Source organism: Eptatretus burgeri, chromosome 1 (genome assembly GCF_056783735.1).
Source record: "Eptatretus burgeri isolate ZD-2024b chromosome 1, Ebu_testis_v1, whole genome shotgun sequence".
Lineage (NCBI taxonomy): Eukaryota > Metazoa > Chordata > Myxini > Myxiniformes > Myxinidae > Eptatretus > Eptatretus burgeri.
This window is the reverse complement of record NC_140961.1, coordinates 13,316,441-13,341,105: the sequence shown is the minus strand read 5'-3', so window position 1 is coordinate 13,341,105 and position 24,665 is coordinate 13,316,441. Positions and strand designations below refer to the sequence as shown.

General features: G+C 51.2%; 1 protein-coding gene across 5 annotated transcripts in view; it reads left to right on the top strand.

Moving 5' to 3' along the window:
• The first annotated feature begins 296 nt into the window (after positions 1–296).
• LOC147033891 (mitoferrin-1-like) overlaps positions 297–24,665 on the top strand; it is a 71,578-nt gene continuing 47,209 nt past the window's right edge. The window contains exons 1-2 of one of the 5 annotated variants that reach the window (XM_085872258.1): positions 297–609; positions 18,699–18,791. In XM_085872258.1, coding sequence (XP_085728384.1) covers positions 481–609; positions 18,699–18,791 — 222 coding nt within the window. In that variant the 5' untranslated portion in view covers positions 297–480. Of the gene's footprint in view, positions 610–821; positions 843–7,945; positions 8,054–18,698; positions 18,816–24,665 lie in introns of those variants that run through there. The other 4 variants (XM_085872243.1, XM_085872252.1, XM_085872266.1 and 1 more) reach the window with 4 other exon arrangements.

The window sequence follows — 24,665 nt, the reverse complement described above, 5'->3', positions numbered from 1 at the left end:
AAGATGATGAACCTTATTGTTTAAGGTTAAGATAAATATAATTGCCTTTTTGTACAGTACTGAATCATTCAGTGATGCTTGTTCAAACCACCGACGACGTTTGAATGTATAATCAAGAGGGAGAAAAGAAAACCGCGACCGCGAGACCGCGGTCTTCAAGACCGCGAGATATGTTGTCGGGAAAAAAAAATGCGAAAAAGTTCACAGGCCTGAAGTGCAACGGAACGCGCAGGGGGCGGGGCGTGACTGTGATTGACGTACGAGAACCGGAGCACGTGATTTGAACGGCGCACGCGATTGGTGGATGTTGTTCTCGGTCCAAGAGAACCGACGAGGGAGGAAGTCTTCGGCGGTTCGCGGCGCTTTGGCGCCAATAAAGCGCAATCCGGAATCATCGGACGGTTGTTCGGGCCCGCGGCTCATCGCTTCGTCCCCAGGATCGCGCTCGGCAATCACGGCTACCCGAGGAGTCACCGTATTATGGACAATTTTGACCAGAATGACTACGAACGCTTACCGCCGAGCGCGTCTGTCACGACGCACATGATCGCGGGCGCGATGGCGGGCATCATGGAGCACTGTGTCATGTACCCGGTGGATTGCGTGAAGGTCGGTGTCCCGTTTACACACGACGCTCCGACAAGGAGAACGTCCCTCCTCCTCGTCCCCCTTGAAGTATTTATTTATGACTATGAGCGACGGACGGACGGGGTGCACCATGGAGGGGATACCACACTGTAACCATGTCTGTGCTGTGACGAAACGGGCCCCGGTTCACTGTTTTCCCTCCAACACGGGATTCAATGTGGACGCGGCGACACCGGGATTATTTGATCCGTTTGGTATGTTCAGCTCGACGTGTTCTGGTGTTTTCTTTCTCAAATTACACCGATGCAGATCTTGTCTCATCACCGGAAGGGATCGGAACTGTACGCAACGGCACAGCTGTCCTCTCCTGTCCTGCCGTCGCTGCTGTCTGTGCTGTGCTGTGCTGTGCTGTACTGTCCTGTTCTGTACTGTCCTGTCCTGTCCTGTCCCGTCCCGCAGCTGTTTGTGCTGTCCTGTCCCGTCCCGCAGCTGTTTGTGCTGTCCTGTCCCGTCCCGCCGCTGTCTCTGCTGTCCTGTCCCGTCCCGCCGCTGTCTCTGCTGTCCTGTCCCGTCCCGCCGCTGTCTGTGCTGTCCTGTCCTGTCCCGCTGTCTGTGCTGTCCTGTCCTGTCCCGCTGTGCTGTGCTGTCCTGTCCCACCGCTGTCTGTGCTGTCCCACCGCTGTCTGTGCTGTCCCACCGCTGTCTGTGCTGTCCCACCGCTGTCTGTGCTGTCCTGTCCCACCGCTGTCTGTTCTGTCCTGTCCCACCGCTGTCTGTGCTGTCCTGTCCCACCGCTGTCTGTTCTGTCCTGTCCCACCGCTGTCTGTTCTGTCCTGTCCCACCGCTGTCTGTGCTGTCCTGTCCCACCGCTGTCTGTGCTGTCCTGTCCCACCGCTGTCTGTGCTGTCCTGTCCCACCGCTGTCTGTGCTGTCCTGTCCCACCGCTGTCTGTGCTGTCCTGTCCCACCGCTGTCTGTGCTGTCCTGTCCCACCGCTGTCTGTGCTGTCCTGTCCCACCGCTGTCTGTGCTGTCCTGTCCCACCGCTGTCTGTGCTGTCCTGTCCCACCGCTGTCTGTGCTGTCCTGTCCCACCGCTGTCTGTGCTGTCCTGTCCCACCGCTGTCTGTGCTGTCCTGTCCCACCGCTGTCTGTGCTGTCCTGTCCCACCGCTGTCTGTGCTGTCCTGTCCCACCGCTGTCTGTGCTGTCCTGTCCCACCGCTGTCTGTGCTGTCCTGTCCCACCGCTGTCTGTGCTGTCCTGTCCCACCGCTGTCTGTGCTGTCCTGTCCCACCGCTGTCTGTGCTGTCCTGTCCCACCGCTGTCTGTGCTGTCCTGTCCCACCGCTGTCTGTGCTGTCCTGTCCCACCGCTGTCTGTTCTGTCCTGCACTGTCCCGCCGCTGTCTGTGCTGTCCTGTCCTGTCCTGCTCTCGCTGCTGTCTGTCTGTCCTGTCCTGTCCTGTCCCACCGTCGCTACTGTCCTTTCCTGTTCTGTGTTGTATGCTGTGCTGTCCTGTCCCGCCGCTGTCTGTGCTGTCCTGTCCTGTCCTGCTCTCGCTGCTGTCTGTCCTGTCCTGTCCTGTCCTGTCCCACCGTCGCTACTGTCCTTTCCTGTTCTGTGTTGTATGCTGTGCTCTCCTGTCCCGCCGCTGTGTATGCTGTGCTGTCCTGTCCCGCCGCTGTCTGTGCTGTGCTGTCCTGTCCCGCCGCTGTCTTTGCTGTCCTGTCCCGCCGCTGTCTGTGCTGTGCTGTCCTGTCCCACCGCTGTCTGTGCTGTCCTATCCTGCCAACGCTGCTGTCTGTCCTGTCTGTCCTGTCCTGTTCTGTCCCGCTGTCACTACTGTCCTTTCCTGTTTTGCTGTCTGTACTGTGTTGTGCTGTCCTGTCCCACCATCGCTGCTGTCCTGTCCTTTCCTGTCCCTTCCTGTCCTGCCATCGCTACTGTGCTTTGCTGTGCTGTGCTGTGTTGTGTTGTGCTGTCTTGTCCTGCCATCACTGCTGTGCTGTGCTTTCCTATCCTGTCCCGCCGACGCTACTGTCTGTGCTGTGCTATCCTGTCCTGTGATGTCCTTTTTCCTATCCCGCCATTGCTGCTGTCTGTCCCGTCCCGCTGCTGTCTGTGCTGTGCTGTCCTATCCTGCTGTCGTTTCCTGTCCCGCTGCTGTGCTGTGCTGTGCTTTCCTGTCCTGTCCGCCATCGCTGCTGTCTGTGCTGCACTATCCTCTCCTGTGATGTCCCTTTTCCTGTCCTGCCGTCGCTGCTGTCTGTCTGTCCTGTCCTGTCCCACCACTGTCTGTGCTGTCCTGCATGTCCTGCCGTCGCTGCTGTCTGTCCTGTCCTGTTCTGTCCCGCTGCTGTCTGTGCTGTGCTGTGTTGTCCTGTCCCGCCGTCGCTGCTGTCGTTTCCTGTCCCACCCTCGCTGCTGTCCTTTCTGTCCCACCGTCGCTACTGTCTGTGCTATCCTGCCTGTCCTGCTGTCTGTACTGTCCTGCCTGTCCTGCCGTCGCTGCTGTCTGCACTGTCCTGTTCTATCCTGTCCCACCGACGCTGCTACGTGGCGCTGTCTCGCTGACGCTGCTACCGATGCTACACTGTCCCGCCGCCTTCGTTGCTGTGCTGCGCTGTCCCGCCGTCGTCGCCGCGCTGTCCTACACTGCGCTGTCCCGCCGTCGTCGCCGCGCTGTCCTACACTGCGCTGTCCCGCCGTCGTCGCCGCGCTGTCCTACACTGCGCTGTCCCGCCGTCGTCGCCGCGCTGTCCTACACTGCGCTGTCCCGCCGTCGTCGCCGCGCTGTCCTACACTGCGCTGTCCCGCCGTCGTCGCCGCGCTGTCCTACACTGCGCTGTCCCGCCGTCGTCGCCGCGCTGTCCTACACTGCGCTGTCCCGCCGTCGTCGCCGCGCTGTCCTACACTGCGCTGTCCCGCCGTCGTCGCCGCGCTGTCCTACACTGCGCTGTCCCGCCGTCGTCGCCGCGCTGTCCTACACTGCGCTGTCCCGCCGTCGTCGCCGCGCTGTCCTACACTGCGCTGTCCCGCCGTCGTCGCCGCGCTGTCCTACACTGCGCTGTCCCGCCGTCGTCGCCGCGCTGTCCTACACTGCGCTGTCCCGCCGTCGTCGCCGCGCTGTCCTACACTGCGCTGTCCCGCCGTCCTCGCCGCGCTGTCCTACACTGCGCTGTCCCGCCGTCGTCGCCGCGCTGTCCTACACTGCGCTGTCCCGCCGTCGTCGCCGCGCTGTCCTACACTGCGCTGTCCCGCCGTCGTCGCCGCGCTGTCCTACACTGCGCTGTCCCGCCGTCGTCGCCGCGCTGTCCCTACACTGCGCTGTCCCGCCGTCGTCGCCGCGCTGTCCACACTGCGCTGTCCCGCCGTCGTCGCCGCGCTGTCCCACACTGCGCTGTCCCGCCGTCGTCGCCGCGCTGTCCTACACTGCGCTGTCCCGCCGTCGTCGCCGCGCTGTCCTACACTGCGCTGTCCCGCCGTCGTCGCCGCGCTGTCCTACACTGCGCTGTCCCGCCGTCGTCGCCGCGCTGTCCTACACTGCGCTGTCCCGCCGTCGTCGCCGCGCTGTCCTACACTGCGCTGTCCGGCCGTCGTCGCCGCGCTGTCCTACACTGCGCTGTCCCGCCGTCGTCGCCGCGCTGTCCTACACTGCGCTGTCCCGCCGTCGTCGCCGCGCTGTCCTACACTGCGCTGTCCCGCCTTCGTCGCCGCGCTGTCCTACACTGCGCTGTCCCGCCGTCGTCGCCGCGCTGTCCTACACTGCGCTGTCCCGCCGTCGTCGCCGCGCTGTCCTACACTGCGCTGTCCCGCCGTCGTCGCCGCGCTGTCCTACACTGCGCTGTCCCGCCGTCGTCGCCGCGCTGTCCTACACTGCGCTGTCCCGCCGTCGTCGCCGCGCTGTCCTACACTGCGCTGTCCCGCCGTCGTCGCCGCGCTGTCCTACACTGCGCTGTCCCGCCGTCGTCGCCGCGCTGTCCTACACTGCGCTGTCCCGCCGTCGTCGCCGCGCTGTCCTACACTGCGCTGTCCCGCCGTCGTCGCCGCGCTGTCCTACACTGCGCTGTCCCGCCGTCGTCGCCGCGCTGTCCAACACTGCGCTGTCCCGCCGTCGTCGCCGCGCTGTCCTACACTGCGCTGTCCCGCCGTCGTCGCCGCGCTGTCCTACACTGCGCTGTCCCGCCGTCGTCGCCGCGCTGTCCTACACTGCGCTGTCCCGCCGTCGTCGCCGCGCTGTCCTACACTGCGCTGTCCCGCCGTCGTCGCCGCGCTGTCCTACACTGCGCTGTCCCGCCGTCGTCGCCGCGCTGTCCTACACTGCGCTGTCCCGCCGTCCTCGCCGCGCTGTCCTACACTGCGCTGTCCCGCCGTCCTCGCCGCGCTGTCCCGCCGTCATCGTCGTCGCTGCGCCGCGCTGTCCCGCCGTCATCGTCGTCGCTGCGCCGCGCTGTCCCGCCGTCATCGTCGTCGCTGCGCCGCGCTGTCCCGCCGTCATCGTCGTCGCTGCGCCGCGCTGTCCCGCCGTCATCGTCATCGCTGCGCCGCGCTGTCCCGCCGTCGCTGCGCTGCGCTGTCCCGCCGACGCTGCTACCTATGCTACACTGCGCTGTCCCGCCGTCGTCGCTTCGCTGCGCTACACTGCGCTGTCCCGCCGTCGTCGCTGCGCTGCGCGGCACTGCGCTGTCCCGCCGTCGTCGCTGCGCTGCGCGGCACTGCGCTGTCCCGCCGTCGTCGCTGCGCTGCGCGGCACTGCGCTGTCCCGCCGTCGGCGCTGCGCTGTGCTGCGCTGTCCCACCGTCGGCGCTGCGCTGTGCTGCGCTGTCCCGCCGTCGGCGCTGCGCTGTGCTGCGCTGTCCCGCCGTCGGCGCTGCGCTGTGCTGCGCTGTCCCGCCGTCGGCGCTGCGCTGCGCTGCGCTGTCCCGCCGTCGGCGCTGCGCTGCGCTGTCCCGCCGTCGGCGCTGCGCTGCGCTGTCCCGCCGTCGGCGCTGCGCTGCGCTGTCCCGCCGTCGGCGCTGCGCTGCGCTGTCCCGCCGTCATCGTCGTCGCTGCGCTGCGCTGTCCCGCCGTCGTCGCTGCGCTGCGCTGTCCCGCCATCGTCGCTGCGCTGCGCTGTCCCGCCGTCATCGTCGTCGCTGCGCTGCGCTGTCCCGCCGTCATCGTCGTCGCTGCGCTGCGCTGTCCCGCCGTCATCGTCGTCGTCGCTGCGCTGCGCTGTCCCGCCGTCATCGTCGTCGCTGCGCTGCGCTGTCCCGCCGTCATCGTCGTCGCTGCGCTGTCCCGCCGTCATCGTCGTCGCTGCGCTGCGCTGTCCCGCCGTCATCGTCGTCGCTGCGCTGCGCTATCCCGCCGTCGTCGCTGCGCTGCGCTGTCCCGCTGATGCTGCTACCTATGCTACACTGTCCCGCCGCCTTCGTTGCTGTGCTGCGCGGCACTGTGCTTTCCCGCCGTCGTCGCTGCGCTGCACTGTCCCGCCATCATCATCATCGTTGTCGCTGCGCTGTCCCACCGTCATCGTCGCTGCGCTGCGCTGTACCGCCGTCATCGTCGTCGCTGCGCTGCGCTGTCCCGCTGCCGTCGTCGTCGCTGCGCTGCGCTGTCCCGCCGTCGTCACTGCGCTGCGCTGTCCCGCCGTCGTCACTGCGCTGCGCTGTCCCGCCGTCGTCGCTGCGCTGCGCTGTCCCGCCGTCGTCGCTGCGCTGTCCCGCCGTCGTCGCTGCGCTGTCCCGCTGACGCTGCTACGTATGCTGCACTGTCCCACCACCTTTGTTGCTGTGCTGCGCTGTCCCGCCGTCGTCGCTGCGCTGCGCAACACTGCGCTGTCCCGTCGTCGCTGCGCTGCACTGTCCCACCGTCATCGTCGCTGCGCTGCGCTGTCCTGCCGTCGTCGCTGCACTGTCCCACCGTCGTCGCTGCGCTACACTGCGCTGTCCCGCCGTCGTCGCTGCGCTGCGCTGTCCCGCCATCATCGTTGTCGCTGCGCTGCGCTGTCCCGCCATCATCGTCGTCGCTGCGCTGCGCTGTCCCGCCATCATCGTCGTCGCTGCGCTGTCCCGTCGTCATCGTCATCGCTGCACTGCGCTGTCCCGCCGTCATCGTCGTCACTGTGCTGCGCTGTCCCGCCGTCATCGTCGTCACTGTGCTGCGCTGTCCCGCCGTCATCGTCGTCACTGCGCTGCGCTGTCCCGCCGTCATCGTCGTCGCTGCGCTGTCCTGCCGTCATCGTCGTCGCTGCGCTGCGCTGTCCCGCCGTCGTCGTCGCTGCGCTGCGCTGTCCCGCCGTCGTCGTCGCTGCGCTGCGCTGTCCCGCCGTCGTCGTCGTCGCTGCGCTGTCCCGCCGTCGTCGTCGTCGCGCTGTCCCGCCGTCATCGTCGTCGCTGCGCTGTCCCGCCGTCATCGTCGTCGCTGCGCTGTCCCGCCGTCATCGTCGTCGCTGCGCTGTCCCGCCGTCATCGTCGTCGCTGCGCTGTCCCGCCGTCATCGTCGTCGCTGCGCTGTCCCGCCGTCATCGTCGTCGCTGCGCTGTCCCGCCGTCATCGTCGTCGCTGCGCTGTCCCGCCGTCATCGTCGTCGCTGCGCTGTCCCGCCGTCGTCGCTGCGCTGTCCCGTCGTCGTCGCTGCGCTGTCCCGTCGTCGCTGCGCTGTCCCGCCGTCATCGTCGTCGCTGCGCTGTCCCGCCGTCATCGTCGTCGCTGCGCTGTCCCGCCGTCATCGTCGTCGCTGCGCTGTCCCGCCGTCATCGTCGCTGCGCTGTCCCGTCGTCGTCGCTGCGCTGTCCCGTCGTCGCTGCGCTGTCCCGCCGTCGTCGTCGCTGCGCTGCGCTGTCCCGCCATCGTTGTCGTCGCTGCGCTGTCGCCGTCGTAGCTGCGCTGCGCTGTCCCACCGCCGTCGTCGTCGTCGCTGTGCTGCGCTGTCCTGCCGTCTTCGCTGCACTGTCCCACTGTCGTCGCTGAGCTGCACTACACTGCGCTGTCCCGCCGTCGTCGCTGCGCTGCACTGTCCCGTCGTCGCCGCTGCTCTGTACCGTCGCGGCGGTGCTGCTTCTCTGCCCCATCGTGGCTGCGCTGCGCTGTCCCATTCCATCATTGCGGCGTCGCTGCTGCACTGCTGCACTGCTCCGTCCCGGAGTTGCTGCGTTGCGGTGGCGCTTGTGCTGCACTGTCCTGTTCCGTTCCGTCCTGGCGCAGCGGCACGGCTATTGCACTGCCCCGTCCTGGAGTCGCTGCATTGCGGTTGGCACCGGTGCTGCACTGTCGGGTTCCATTCGGCGGCGGTGCGGCTGCTGCGCTGTCCGTCCGGTCGTTGCGGCAGCGTGCCCTACAATCGCCAAAACTGTGGGCGGCGTCATCTGTCCTTTCAGTGCCGGCAGTGTGGTTTCGTCTTTTCGGCGGCTGTGGGGCTGCGTCATCGTTTCGACGGCAGCAGTGGCACGGAGTTGTTTCGGCAGCGTCGTCGTTTGGGGTGGAGGGTAGGTTCACAATGAATGTTTTAACCCCAAAAACACTGATTAAATGTCAAACTTCATTCAAGACGACGACAGACTTTCAGTGTTTGTGATTGGGTGTGTTTGTGTTCGGTGTGACAGAAGGTGGGTGACACATGTCATGATTTCACTTGTCCTCACAATTGCTTAGTGTTTGTTATTGTTACGTGCATTTTTGTTCTTGAAGACTTGATTTGTTCAAAAGCTTTGAAGTGTAATAACAAGGTTACCTGATTGGTTCTGCACTCCACTTGTTTTCCATTATTTCCCACAGAATATGTCTGTACAGATTACTGTGTAATACTTTTGATTTTTCCATGCTTTTCTGTGCTCTCCATCTAAAATTTTAACACTTCTCTGCAGTCCTCTTGCTCGAGTATTTTTTTTGTTGTTGTTGTTTTCTTGATTGTTTGATTAGCTTTCTTTGTAATCAAGTGAGTTGAGCGTTGTTGTTCCTAATCACATCACATTACATCTTTTGACACTTGATTCGTAATGATAGTTGATCACATAATGTTGGGTTTGTTGTTTGAAACATTGAAACAAACGTATTTAAAAATTGCTTTATTTTCAACTCTAACTGTGACCTGTTTATGACTGATTTATTGGTCACCAGTCATAACCACATCATGTTGTCATAGTTGAACTCTGTTACAGGCGTTTGACTGGACATGGTCCTTGCTAACACAACTGTGATGTTTGACGTTGATGATGCACCACCTTCAGAAAGTATTCACACCCCTTGACTGTTTCACATTTTGTTGTGTTACAGCCTGAATTTAAAATGGATTAAATGAAAAAAAAATTGTCACTGATCGCCACAAATACCCCACAATGACAAAGTAAAAACAAGTTTTTAGAATTTTTTACAAATCCTAAAAATGAAAAGCTGAAATGTCTTGTCAATAAGTATTCAACCCCCTGACTAAGTACAGTAGTACCTCTACTTACGAATTTAATTCGTTCTGGGAGTAGTTTCGTAACCTGAAACCTTCGTAAGTAGAGACGCCTTTTGAATGTAAATGCGCTAATCCGTTCCAAGCCCCGCCAAATTCGGACATTTTTTTTTTAATAAATCATAAAAATGCATCAGAACATGAAACAAATACATGTTAAAATTATATTACCGCACAATAAACATAAAACGAGAGGCACATAATGTAAAAAACAAAGAATAAAGGAAATAATAAAAATATTCATTTACCTTTTAACTGCTATTCTCGTTACTTTTTGGCCTCTTTGTTTACTGGTCCTTATCAGCAGTGTTTTTTGCCTCGCGTTTCGTGAAGAATTGATCCAATGACGTCTGCTTTTGCCGGCTTTTAACAATCCGTCGGAAATGCGCGAGGCAGACATCGTCATAGTGCGCGATAGCCCGACTTGTGAACACTTTTTCCAGGTGATTCTTTTCAACAAATTCCGAGACTTCATGGAATTTTCCTAAAATGTCTGATTTGGGCTGATGGAATAATGGCTGCCTCCTCCTCCTCCTCCTCCTCGTCCTCTTTGAACTCCTCCTGCACCGCGGTGTGTTGCATCACCTCCAATTCCTGCAGCTCCTTCGTCGAAAGCTCCTCGCTGTGCTCCTGAATCAGCTCGTTGATGTCCTCGTCATCCACCTCAAGACCCATGCCCTTTCCCAGCGAAATAATTTCGCCATGGCGAAGAACAGAGTGAAGTCCAGTCCTCCTTTTAAACTTCTCGAACCACCCACGCGATGCCTTAAACTCCTGGTGTAGTCCTTGCGCCGAATTTCCCTCGCCTGTATCCTCCTTCACGAGGTCAGTGAAGATGGCGGTTGCCTTTGCGCAAATTATGGCCTCTGTCACTGTCACCAGCGATCTCTTTCTCCTTTATCCACACGAGTAACAACCTCTCCATCTCATCGTTCACTGCCGACCTCCTCTTGGAAATGACAGAGAGGCCTTTGGAAGGAGCCGTAGCTTTTAGGGCTTCCTTTTGTTTGATTATCGTGCCGATCGTAGATATATTATGGCCATATTCTTTTGCGAGATCAATCAAACGCATCCCCTTTTCATACCTTTCTATTATCTCTTGCTTTGTTTGTATGGCCAGAAAAACTCTTCTTCTTCTTCTTCTTTTCTCCTTGTCCACTTTTCTTCATTGCTTTCTTGGGGTCCATTGTGAATAAAAGTTACTGTAATCCACACGCGTACTGTACTGTAACACTGTCCGAGCACTTTGTAGCGGGACCATAGACTGTATACAGTATAACTATATTTACAGAGCGGGACGGGGACACGAAGAACATGCTGGGATACACGCATACGCAAAGGGTTGCCAGGCAGATTTTAGGCAATAGCCAATGGCAGAGCAGCTACAAGTTTGTTTACGTTCGGGAAACTCTGGGAGCAGCGAAAAGCAGCGCGTACTGTACTGTATTTTTGATTTCGTATCCTGAAACGCCTTCGTAACTAGAGGCAATATTTTCCCGTTCAGGCGCTTCGTAACCTGAAACATTCGTATGTAGAGACATTCTTAAGTAGAGGTACCACTGTACTTTGGAGAATTGCCTTTGGTAGTGATTACAGCTTTGAGGCTTCTTGGGTATGTGTGTATCAGCTTTGCGCATCTGGATTTGGGAATTTTCTCCCATTCTTCCTTGCAGATTTGCTCAAATTCTGTCATGTTGGATGGGGAGTGTTGGTGAACAGCAATCTTCAAGTCTTTCCACAGATTCTCAGTGGGATTCAAGTCTGGGCTTTGACTGGACCACTCGCGGACTTTCACGTTCTTGTTCTGAAGCCATTCCAGTGTTGCTTTAGCTGTGTGCTTGGGGTCATTGTCCTGTTGGAATGTAAATATTTGCCACAGTTTTAGGTCTTTTGCACTCTGAAGCAGGTTCTCTTCAAGGATTGGCCTGTGTTTGGGCTCCATTCATTGTTCCCTCTATCCTCACACATCGCCCAGTCCCTCCCCCTGAAAAGCAACCCAATAGCATGATGATGCTACCGCCGCCATGCTTCACTGTGTTAGATGGTGTTAGATGGGTGATGAGCTGTGCTCGGTTTCTACCAAACGTAGTGCTTTGCATTCAGGCCAAAGAGTTCAATTTTCATCTCATCAGACTACAGAATCTTTTGCCTCATGCTCTCAGAGTCTTTCACATCCATTTTTGCAAACTCCAGGCATGCTGTCGTGCACCTTTTTCTCAGGTGTTCCTTCCATCTGGCTGCTCTTCTATAAAGCCTCGATTTGTGAAGTGCCGCAGAGATTATTGGTCACCAGTCATAACCACATCATGTTGTCATAGTTGAACTCTGTTACAGGCGTATGACTGGACATGGTCCTTGCTAACACAACTGTGATGTTTGACGTTGATGATGCACCACCTTCAGAAAGTATTCACACCCCTTGACTGTCCGGCAGGTTCTCTCATCTCAGCCAAGGAACTATAGTTCTGTCAGAGTGGTCATTGGGTTCTTGGTCACCTCCATGACCAAGGTCCTTCTTTCACAGTTCAGTTTAGTCAGACGGCCAGCTCAATGAAGAGTCTGGGTCGTTCCATATTCTTTCCATTTCCTAATGATGGAGCTCACTGTGCTCTTGGGAGCTTTCAACACTCTAGAAATTGTTTTGTACCCTTCCCCAGATCTCTGCCTCCTCACAATTCTATCTCAGAGTTCTACAGACAGTTCCTTGTAGTTCATGGTCGAGTTTCTGCACATGCACTATCAACTGTGGGACCTTGCATATAGAAAGGTGTGTTTCTTTCTAAATAATGTCCAATCAATTTAATTTGCCACAGGTGGACTCCAATCAAGTTGTGGAGATATCTCAAGGATGATCAATGGAAATTGGATCCACATGAGCTCAATTTGGAGCATCATAGGAAAGGGGTTGAATACTTATTGATGCAACACTTTTCAACTTTTTATTGTTGATTAATTTGTAAAAAAATTCTAAAAACACGTTTTCACTTTGTCGTTATGGGGTATTTTTGAAGCCTGGTGTTGGCGCAGTGGTTAGGGCAGCGGCTTGGGATCCAAAAGGTCCTGAGTTCAAGCCCTGTTGGGCCACTGAATTAATACACCAGGGGGTTCACTCAGCCTGTCATCCTTCCGAGGTCGGCGAAATGAGTACCAGTATACTGGGCCGGTGTATGCCCCGGTTAGAAAAGGTGTACCATATCCCTGTGTGTCGTAAGAGGCGACCAGGGTTGGCGTCAGGAAGGGCATCCGGCATAAAACATGTGCCAAATCACTATGCGGATCGTACGGATGATCCGCTGTGGCGACCCTTCACGGGAGCAGCCGAAAGAAGAAGAAGAAGAAGAAGAAGTTATGGGGTATTTTGTGAGGATCAGTGACAAAAAAATTTAAATTTAATCCATTTTAAATTCAGGCTTTAACACAACAAAATGTGACAAAAGTCAAGGAGTGTGAATACTTTCTGAAGGAACTCTAGTTGATCAACTTGCTACTGCTAACATCTTATGGTTACCATTAATTTTTTTTAGGTTTTTGGAGGGGGTGGGGTGGATTATTTGACTTTTCATGTTTGGAATGCCATTTCTACATTTGTATTGGAGTGCAGTAATTTTTTAAAATAATCTGGTGATTCGAGGAATCTTGAAACTACACTTTTATTTATTTATTTGCTGAATCAAGTTTAATCAGAACATGAATGGGTGATAACGAGTACCTCTATCTCCTTGCTGATGACTGCACCAATTACAGTAATGTCCCTCCTGCTTCAAATAGGCAGTATGTGGCCTCTTCCCCCCCACCTTCAGATATTGATATAATCACAAGCTGGTCAAACATTTGGATTGTGTCTTTCAATTCTGAAAAAATCTGAAAACCAGGCCATCAAATCTCTCAAGATTAAGCTGAGCCTCTCGGCAGACAGGTCGGTGGTCGTGTTGTCTTTTACCGCCTACTTTCTGGTCTTGCATCCTCTACCCTTTGTGCTGTACTACCCCCGCCCCCCAAAATGCCCCCTTCTGCGCCAAGTTTCAGAATGTTATACGTAGCTCTGCCCGTAAACCACTTCTGCTGATGCTCCCAAAATCCGGACTTGCTGCTCAACTCCACTCGTTCTTTTCTCTCACCTGTGGAACCAACTTCCTCTGTAATCTCATTATTTCCACCAGTACTTCAAACCAGCTGTTCATCAGCATCTCGGATTCATGTCCATGATCTTTTCCACTCTTAGTAACCCTCCTCAAGAATTAAAAAAACAAAAAATATTTGTTGCTTTTTACCTCTGCCACCGAAGGTGGATGGAGGGTGTTTTCACCCTTGTCTGTCTGTCTGTCTGTTTGTTTGTTTGTTTGTTTGTTTGTTTGTTTGTTTGTGGACAGATTTGGATGAAACTTGGTGGGTAGGTTAGGTATGTAACAAGGAAGAATTGATTCGATTTTGATGAAGATAGGAATCCGGATCCAGATCCAACAAATTTTTTTTTAAGTGATTCTACACCAATGAGTGATAAGGCTCAAAAAAAGCAAAAAATAGCACGACATCTCAAAAAAGTTATGGATGGATTCGGACAAAATTTGGTGGATGAGTTGGTTCGATGACGGGAACAAGCCGATTTAAATTTTAGCTCAAAACCCAATCCCGATCCGGCCTATCAGTGGGATATAAAACTATCAGCCTGGCAGAGGTATGCGCTCTACCGATTGCAATTGTAGTTCATTTCTGTTTCTTCCCCAGTTCTCTCTTCCCCCTTCTGTAATTGCGTGTTTGTGATTGTATCCTTGTTCTCCCCTTGTTCTTATTCTTCCACGTGTCCCTTATTTCTCCCGGTCTCCCTTTTTTGTCCCCCTATCCTGCTGTTGGTGTGTCCCACCCATACCCTCTTTCTCCTGTTCCTTTCGTTCTCTTGTGTCCTGCTCCATTCTTTGGTGTACCTCCGAGCGTTGTGCGCGTCTCTCATTGGTTTTCTTCATATTTGGGTTGCAGAAGGTGGAACCGAGTTGAGTTCTCCCAGGGCTTGAAGTATCCACCTTCGTTTCGGTGAAGGATCTCAATTCATGGACTGATTCGTGAAGTTTTCTTGTTCTCAGGGTTTTGTTTCGTGGGCTCTTTTCAGGATAGTCACTGAGCCTCGGACAGCCTCAAACAGTAATTTGTTTGTGGAAATGCTCCTGGGAATGGTTTGTAGAATCTTTGTAAGGGTTTTTTTTATCATTACCCTCACTGGAGGAGAGGGTATTGCATTTGGGTCTGTTTGCCTGCTTGTCTGTTTGTCCGCACAGAACTTTCATGTTTTACTCCGCAACTGCTTGTCGAATTGAGACAAAATTTTCACCATTGGTGCGACTACTCATGTAGAATGTTTTAATCATAATTATGACATCATAGGTCATGTGGTGTCGCAGCCATGTTGGAAAAACTTTGGACCTCTGTATCTCTGAAACTGCACCAAGGAAAAACTTGGAACTTGGTACATGGCAAGCACTCCTCATGGGGAATGAGTGTGATTTTTTTTTTTTGTTTTTAATGTCATAGGTGCCTTCAGTAAGATGTCATTGTATATGTACACTGCTACATCTGATCAGTATGAAAAATTTTGAGGGTCATCTCGGGATAAAATGGTCCACAGAGAAAAATTGGTTGGGTGATTCGTCAGCCATATTGTTTAAAAATAAAATAAAATTAAATAAAAAATCTTTGAAACGGCTGAACGGATCGAGGCAAAACTTTACACATTTGACCACCTATCCATGAGGAACAAAAGGTTTACACATATGATGTCATAGGTCACATGGTTTGGCAGCCATATTGGATTTACCCGAAAACCGATAAAAAAATCTCCAGAACGGCTCGACAGATCGAGGGGAAACTTCACACGTATGTTCCCCAAGCCATGGGTGTACAAGGGATAATTGATAGGTCACATGGTTTGCCTGCCATATTGGATTTAAGTAAAATATTAAATAATATTTTCTCTGGAACTGCTCAATCAATTGACGTGAAACTTCACAATTTTGATCCAGTCGTGAGTGATGGGGAATACATGTTTTAAATTTCACCTTGATCGGACACACGGTCTGGCAGCCAGAATTGTTTAATTTTTTTGATCTAGATTCTTTTTTATTTTTATTTTTTTTAATAATGCTCACTTGGCTGTTGTGCCTGGATGGGTTTGAGGGTAGAGTATTAGCAATTGAAATGTGAATCCTATCCAGATTCCTTCTGATGACTTCATCTTTGCTTTTTGCTTCTTCGGGTTCCTTCTGATTACTCCAATGCAGGACTGCACACATTTGGCCTTCCATTTAATTTGAATTGAATTTATTTTAATTCCATTCTGAATTTATTTTAATAATGAAAAACGTCATGGGTCAGTTCCAGGTGTCCAATCAAAGCGGATCTTCTTGGTACCCGGTCATCACTGCCAGCAGTTATAAAGTGGCAGTTCTAAATATGTCTTTTATTAATTACGTAACACACCAGTACACAAACTAAACCACACAAAACAAGTCCTGGCGAGGGTCCTCAATCTCTGATTGCTCGTTTTCTTGTTTCATTTTTGTACCCGAATGCTATATCCGGTTGCAATGCTTTGTTTTCTTTGTTCACACTCTATGGGATCATCAGGTCGTACAAGAGTGTTAATTCCTGGTTTTCAACGATCGCTTTTGGTTCATGTTTCCATGGGTTTTCTGGGACTGGGATGTTGCAATTTTTGCAGAAGTGCCAGTGGATTACTCTATACTTTATTCTGCCTTTGTACATACAGCCAGCTGTTCAGACATGTTTTGTTGGGTTTTTTTAACATCCCGGGAGTTGGTGGCTCGTGATTTCTGTTACACCTTGCAAAACCTCCAACTATCCAATTGACTCAGTCCTGCCATCTTTTAAAAGCCATTTGTATGGTGTCCCTTTTTTATTTATATTTATATATATTTTTGTATCCCATGTCGAAGCTCGTGTAAGAGCTAATAAACAGAACGTATAACAAGAAGGGTGGCAGAGGGGAGCACAAAACGGTGGGGAACAGAGTCCATAGGAGATCTGTGGAAGGGAGAGGGATGGGGTGTGGTACATGGGGTAAACAAGATGGACATTACAGTGACTTTCAGGAAGGAGTGGGATTGAAGAGAGTGTGGGAGTTTGTTCCAGAGGTGGGGGAAAAAGAGGAATGAAAGGGTGAAGGTGAGTAGTGATTCGTGATTTTGGCAGTTTCACCAGAAGGGGGTTTTTGGCGGACCTTGCGTGCCCTGCGGAAATATAAGGGGGACATATCAGACAGAGCAGGGGAGGCCGGAGAGGAGACTGGAAGACAGAAAGACCACCGACCTGCCTCCGGTGAGAGAATAACAGACCCAAAGTCTTGGGTATTTTTGGTTTGTTCTCCGTCCCAATTGAGCTGACCTTTTCTTTGCTATTCCAACAAGCTATATTTGTCTATGCCCAATCTGCCCAACTTGTTTGTTGTTTTTTTTTGAAAAAAATGGGATACTGTGTAATCAGTTGTCTGTCTATCTCTATCACGTTATCTCTGAAACGGTTGTGCAGAAATTCACGAAACTTGGCAGTTGTGATCACCACGTGGCAAGAAGGTGCAAGAGCAATTATCATTGTTGGCCCCACCTCCCTGGGGTGCGGTGAAAAGAGGAAATACAAAAATGCAAAAAAATTGCTGCTGTTGCAGTGCCTCTTGTATGTTAGAGCAGTAATGTAATTTTTTTTCAGGGTACCAGCGATAGCTCTCCTATTTTTTGCAGACAGGACACCATGGGATGTTTAACATGTATGAACAAATGCTCGCAGACAGGACATGCAGTTTAGCAAGACAGAACATCCTGGGGTGGGGTTAATGGGGTAGAAAACATGGTTTTGGATGGAGGGGGTGATTGAGATTGTGGAGAAAAGCTCTTGAAGACTTGGAGGAAATAATGAGATTGAAGAGAATGTAAAAGTTTGTTCTGCAGGTGGGAAAAAGGAGAAACAAATGAGTGGAGGTGAGCAGTGATTCTGGATTTTGGGAGTTTCACCAGAAGGGGATTGATGATGGACCACGTTCGTGTTGCAGATCCCCCGGGAGTGGGGGTGGGGGGGACAAGAAATGAAAAGAGCAGAGGGTGCAAGACTAGAAAGGAGGTGGTAGAAGACAGAGACCCTTGACCTGTCTGTGATGGGTAAGTGATAAGCCCATCGACTCGGCTTCATTGTGGGAGGTTCCAATGGTCTTGAAGGCCTTGGTTTCTACGCGTCAAGCTGAGCAAGGTGTGAGGCAGGGGAGCCAGGCCAGAGGGGATATCAATACTCCACCAAGCTGCGGATGAAAGCTTTGTATGTGGATAGGAGTTGTTAAGGTGTGCTAAGGAAGGACTTTGTATGACTGAGGATGCCCAGGTGGTTGCTGGCTTTGGAGGCTAACTTTGAAATTTGGGTTTGCCCAAGAAGGATCATGGCTGATAGTGAGACCCAAGAGTTTGAGTGAATGAACTTCCTCAATAGGGTTGTAAAGAAAGTACTGCCGATAGGAGGCTTTGCCAGACGGTCCTTTTCCGAGGTGGTGAGAGTGTGAGATTTGTCAGTGTTGAAAGACGTATTCCAAGTGTTTGACCAGCTTGTGATTCTATTAAGGTTTGAAGAGGGGGAAGAGGCTATTACTTCCTGAGTCATATGTCCTTTGAGCACCTGGTCTGATCCTGTTATTTAATATTTGTGTCTTGTGTCTTGTGTCTTGTGTCTCCGCTCCCATATACATGATAATAATAACCATTCCTTTTATGACACGAGGTGCGTAGGGCTGCCGAGGCAGTTTCATTTGGTGAAGGAGCACTCGACGGGTTGTCACTCCGACGCAGGACATGCATTATAATAAAGCCTTTAATTACAAGAAGCATCTTGCCGCCTTTTCACCTCCCATGCATGACTCGCTGCTAGTGTCTGCTTGAATGATTCTTGTGCAATTATGAATGTTAAAAGAACACAGTAAATTCGGCTAACATCGTTTCGGCATCCACACAGGTCTCAGACCTCTATCTCAGAGTGGTCTTTGTTGATGGATCCCTCTGACGCGACAAGTGCTGTTAGTTCGTTGGGTATACAAACCCAATTTAATTTCCCCAAGGAACATGATTAAAATGAAAGTTGAGCACATTTAACAAAGCGCGATCGGCCGTTGACCAAACTTAAAACCATTTTGTTTTCAAATTTGAGCTCGCTTGGGAAGAGTGGACAAAATGGCAGACGTCCATGTAATGGCGGAGGACCGGGAAGCAGGTGAGACGGAGGCCGTGGTCAGCAAGTAAGAGCATAGCTTAGGAATCTCCACCACTCCCAAGCGATTTAGCCAGGAGGCAGTGCAACGGACTTCCAGGTCATGATAGAACTTCTGAAGAACAGGAGTACGGATGCGATGATTGAATGAAAATAACGCTAAGATTGACAAAAACAATGGTTTGGAAAAGGTAATGAGTAAAATGATGAAGGGGGGGGGGGGTGGGGGATTAATAATTTTGGAAAATAAACTGGAAACTAAATTTGGAGTACTGTGGTGTACTGTATGAGGTGGGGAAATGGATAGGATTGATTAAATGTTGGAGAGACAAATCAAATTAAGCAAAGATGATGATGGTGAGATCCTTCTTGCATGCCCAGGACTGACAGGTTGTGAAGTGATGACAGCTCTGGTGTACGTGTAGGTGGCTGAACCTCAGTCGGTGAGCCAGGTATTTGAGCCTGTGCAGTGTGTGGGCGAGGCCGGACCTATGCTGGTGAACAAAGTCGGACCACCGGTGAGCAGTGGCGAACCTATGCTGGTGAGCAAGGCTGCGCCCATTAAGTTTAGTCAGCTGGCGTGTTCGAGGGTGACCCTGTGGGTGTCAACTTGGTGCTTGGAGTCAGCAACCCTCCACATCCAGTGTATGTGTTGACTGCTGTGGGGTGTGGGTTAACAGGGGGGGGGAGGCAATGGCCAAGAAAAGTCAGACTGAGCCAGGTATGGCTTTAAAATGGTTTGGTGCTGAGATTGATGTTGAGTCGTGAGCTGTTGGCTTCTCTTGGGGAATTGGAAGAGTGGGAGGCTCGAAGCCAGTGACGGGTGCAGGAAGGGGCAAGACTTGAGAGACGGAGGGTCCTCGCCCGCAGCCACATTTTGACATGAGACCTTTAAAAATTAATTTGGTTTAAAGCAGCTTTGGTTGGACCTTGTCCCTGGCATGCAGAATTCAAACCAGGGGAGGGTGAGGAAGAGTTGATGAGATGGGCTTCAAAGGGAATCCCCCCTCCCCCTCCCTGAGAGATTGGGAAGTGCCAGGCAGCAGGATTTGGACTTGAAGTTTGACTACAGTTGTGGTAAGATACGGACCCCACTGGGGGCTGGTGGTGGTGGTGTGCGTGTCCATCGGGGCACCGCCCGAGCAAATGTCTATGGCAGGTGGGGTCATCGGACACTGGAGGGGCTTGAGACCTCTGGAAGAACTGAGGTGGTCACTCGGGCACCTGTAAGGGTGCATTGAGAGGACCACTAGGGAGAGGTTTTGGGTCAGTGACATCCTAAGGAGGTGACCATCCGGGCATGCTGTCCAGCAGCCTCTCACCGAGGCTCCGGGACAGCCAGCATGTCCCATGTACATTTTAATAAACCCTTTAATTATAAGAAACATCTTCCCACCTTCTTGCTTCCTGTGCACCTTCTTGCCACTGCCAGTTTCGGCTTGGATTTGACGATCCTTGGGGGGATTCAAAATGTTAAAAGAACTCAGTAAATTCGGCTAACATCGTTTCGGCATCCACGGAGCCTCTCAGGCCTCCATCTCAGTGCTGTCTGTTAACAGATCCCTCTGACATGACATTGTTTCCACAAATATCTGATTCAGACCCGTAGCGAGGTAAGCAGTCAGAGATCGATCCTTCGTCTCTTCTAACTCGTTCTTCCCGATTCAGTTGATCTTCTCTTCCAGCTTCCTTTCCCTCCCCCTTCCAGCCGCCACTGCTTATCCCTTGTCATATGTGGCGACTGTCATGTGATTTTGGGGAAATAACGTTGCTTGTGTTGTGTTTTATTTAGCCTCCCATTTCAACCTGTGAAACAGAAGTTTTGCAACTTGTGTTTTGGGAAATGTTGCATGGGGTCGAGGCCTTGGTGACGCAGTTTCAATAGACTTCTGGTTTCGTGTAGTTTTGTGTGCTCATTGATTCCTCGGGGTTTTTTTTGTCTTTTTCTTCAATCACTCTTGTGTCTGCGTGGGATGGAGGGGGCGAGTTCGGCAGGGATTGGGGTAGTGACTAAAGTGAAATCATCATAGTGATGACATACTGAGATATAAGTGGCCACAGGCTTGTCTAATGTCTGACCGGGTGGTGCAGAAGTAGTGCACTTAACTTTGAGCTGTCTCGTCTGGGTTGGATTCTTGACCGGACTACAAACTGTCCGATTGGTGTTGTATTAAGAGGTGGCCGTTAAACTGGGTGTCTCATCTGTTAGCATTGTTTTTTTTGGTGGATGTAAAAGACCCCACGGTGTCTTTCATGAAGAGTCGATGAGTTATCACCGGCAGCCTGATAAAATTGCAAATTCCTGCCCAAATTGGGCTTCGGTCACACATCAGGCCTGATCAGCTGGTTTGTGAAAGACTTGTGCCTGCCAACCCCACACAAAGGGATTCACTGGGACCGTTGAAGTAGCAGTAGAGAGTCTTGTATAAGTTTGTATTTGACTGCTTTGCACTCGACTCTGAAAGCAAACCATCCAGTTGTGTGTTCAATGCCTCTAAATCGATCCCAGCAGAACTTCCTTTACGATGGACATCGTGCCACTTTCGATATGGAGCAGCGAACCTGAACAGCACCAATAAGGCGTTTAACAGCTGAAGCTTTGCAGTGCATGTCAACTGTGTTGGACTTCGATCTATAAAGGATGTCGATATGCACCTAAAAATAACTATCTGAAATTGCCCAACTCTGGAAGTTTGCCTGTTTGGTGTTCCCATCTCAGTACACAGCTCGTGAAGCTGGGATTCCAGGTTCAAATCCTGTATCGACTGTTCATTGTCTAATTTCGACTAACGTTCATGTAATTTGTGTGCAAGTTTGGTGACGTCTTTTAATACCTTTGTTCTGTACGTGAATACCTCCCCGACTGAAGGTGGATGGAGTTTGTTTTCACCGCTGTCTGTCTGTCTGTTTGTCTGTGAGCAGGATAACTCAAATGTTTTTATGTTTTGGGCGGATTTGGCCGTAACTTGGTGTACAGGTTGGATAGATGACAATATCGAGCCGATTAGATTTTGGAGGTGCGGATGCAGATCTGGCCTCCTGGTGGTATACAAAATGTAAACTGTTCAAACTGGCGGAGGTATGCGCTCCCCCGAGTGCCGTTATAGTTTATTCATCCAATCTCCTCCATTAATCTTAGATCACTGTTTTTAACAGGTAAAAGTAGAACTGTCATTGGAAGTGATCCAATTGTTAAACCTGTAAAAGCGATCATATTTATCTTACCTGTTCTTACTCTATTTGGCCACTTGCATTTCAAGACTCCTGCGTGTGATATTCAACCTGCATTCTCCACGATCTACTTATTCAAAGGAATGATCGTCATTTCCCAAGATATCCGATTTTGTGATATATTGAACTTCATGTACAAGATGACCTTGAACCTGCACTCCCACCTCCTTGTTCGGATTCCGGGCAAAGCTCAGAAATAATTTGGAAGTTGATGCCAAATAAGCACACAGGAAGCCCTTTGGTCGCTTCATGATTAGGGTCCCGAGTTCAAACCCAGTCGTGCCAAAATAACATCAGCCAGGTTGACTGGGCCTGCCATCCTTTTAAAGGTCAGCAAAATGAGTACCAGCTTGCTGGGATGATTGAGCCGTTCGAGTATCCTGCGTCGGAGTGGTGGACCTGTCCAGGATTGTGCCCAATAGACCAGGAGCCTGCTTCGGCAGCACCAACGCTCTGAACAGAGTATGGTCCCAGTGGATTTGGATTTGGAAAATGAGTACCAGCATGCTGGGGATAAAAGATCAATAACAGTTGATCAAGTGATAGTTGTGGTACGCAGCTGTTGGGTCTCCTCCGACTTTGTCAACTTCTTACCTTACCTTACCTTGCCATACCTTATACCTTACACACATTGGCCAAAATGCCGATGGAAGGCAACTATGATTGTATTCAATGCAGATATTGTTGGTTTTTGATTTGGTCAGGCTGAACTGCAACTGATTGGAGCTGATGTTTGTTTGTTTCTATATCTCTACTAGCGAGGTATCCATGCTATGCATGGGTGGGAGCCCAGGATTAACCACAGTTGGTGTCAAAGCCACCCAATGCTCACCTGTTCATACATTTATCGTTTTTAAAAGACTCGTCTAATAATTAATATTTTTAATATAGCATTGCAGTGGTCTGATCCAAATAATTTTAAAGCAATATATGTATTTGTATTTTGTAATCAGTAACAAGAGCGCAAGTGAGCACAATATATGCCCGAACAAGAAGGTACATGCAGAATTTTGCTATACATGGAAAACAGCATCCTGGTTGCCATGGCAACCACTTTAGATGACGAACGTATGTCACGACACACCGTCTGTACCTATGAAACGTGAAAGTTGAAAACTTTGGGAGTTAGAGTGCGGACAGGAACGGATGGAAAACAGCATCCTGGTTGCCATGGCAACCACTTTAGATGACTAATGTATGTCGCGACACACCATCTCCACAGTCTGTACCTATGTACGAAATATGAAATGTGAAAGTTGAAAACTTTGGGAGTTAGAGTGCGGACAGGAACGAACGGACGGACGGACGACCGGTATCACATAATACGCCCCGATATATATATATATATATATATATATATATATATATATATATATATATATATATATATATATATATATATATATATATATATATATATATCTATATATATATATGTATATATATTGGGCGTATAAAAAATAGTGTGGTAGATAAAAACATTAGAAAGGAAAAAATAACTTGCACCAAAAACTTTAACATTTTCACGCAGACGCTGACGCTCATGCCGGGGGGGTATGCTATAGCTCTCTGTAATTCGAACAGGCGAGCGAAAAATAAAGTTTTTATGAAAAGTCCCACCCACTTGAGGACGTGCAGTAGGGCCAGGTTCATACACCCTAGGGCACTGGGCATTGCATCTTGAAAGGCTCCTCCTCCCCCTTGTTACTTCCACCACCGAAGGTGAAGGTGGTTGTTTTCACCCCTTTCTGTTTGTTACTTGCAAAATCGAAGATTTTTTTTCAAGTGTATTGGTCAGTCGATTTTGTTGTTCGATTTTGTTGTCTGTTTTTCGCTGACAGGTCACAATTCCAAACCGATCTTCACGAAACTTCACCATATGGTGCTTTGTCGAAAGCAAGAAGCCTATTGTTTTTGAGGTCAAAAGGTTAACATAGGGGAAAGGTCAACATATTTTTCAAATTTCGAAAATCCTCAATTTTCATCAAATTGACTCGAACTTTGAAAAGGATTTTCATAGCGGCTTACTGAATTCAACCACCAATTATTTTTGAGGTTATGATAGGCCAAAGGTCAACAACTTAAGTGAGATTTCTAAAATCCTCAATTTTCATCCCATTGACTTGAAATTTGAAGAGAATTTGCATATCAGATCACTGAATTTGACCACCTTTACTTTTGAGCTTATCATAGGTCAAAAGGGTGGAGGAGCTCCTTGTGAGCCAAAGGCCATCCATATCGAGTGCCCTTATTTGTCTGCAGATGTCCTCCTGCAGTTGGGTTACTTTTTTAAAGGAGATTGGTGGCAGGATTTGCACTCCGGCAACCGGAAAACCCATCACTCTGCAAAACACAGGAAAAACGCAAAGAAAATGAAAAACCTACTCTGTGGGAGTACCTCTTGTGCAGTTGCCCTCCGCAGGGCAGCTCACCAGATGACGGGCAAAGCCATTGGAATCCCACTCTTTGATGATAGGAGGAAAACCATGGAGTAACCTTCCCGGGTCAGATTGCGGTAGTGTGTGTTGGGGGTGGTGCTGAGGTCGTGTCCACCAGACAGCGGTCTCCTTGGGTTAACCTGAGGCAGTCCCTTTGGGTGGATGCCTGGAATGTCCTATCCTTAAGAGAGGATGATCACCTGTCTCTGTTATCATCTGAGCTCAAACATTTGAACATCGGTATTGCAGCACTCTCTGAGGTTCGGAGACCGGATAGTGGTGAGATCATGGCGGGTGTTTACATCTACTATTGGTCTGGTCACTCTGATGGTTACCATGCCCAAGGAGTTGCTGTCGCTGTGTCCAACAAGCTGACTCCAATGATAATTGAGGTAACACCGGTCAAAGAGCGTATTATGAGATTAAGGATTCGTCACTCCTTGCGTGTCATTTCCTCGGTCTCTGTATATGCTCTGACTGAGGTGAGTGATCTCACCATGAAGGGTGCATTCCATGCCACGCTCAAGTTTGTGGTTGATTAGTGCCCCAGGCAAGATGCTCTTCACGTCTTGGGGGATTTCAATGCATCAATTGGAACGATGGGGATGGTTATAAGACATGTGTTGGTCCCCATGGATCTGAAACTGTGAATCAGAATAGCACTAAGTTCCTTGTCTTTGCAAGAAGTTATGGACTTAGGGTGGCTGTTTCATGCTTTCAGCA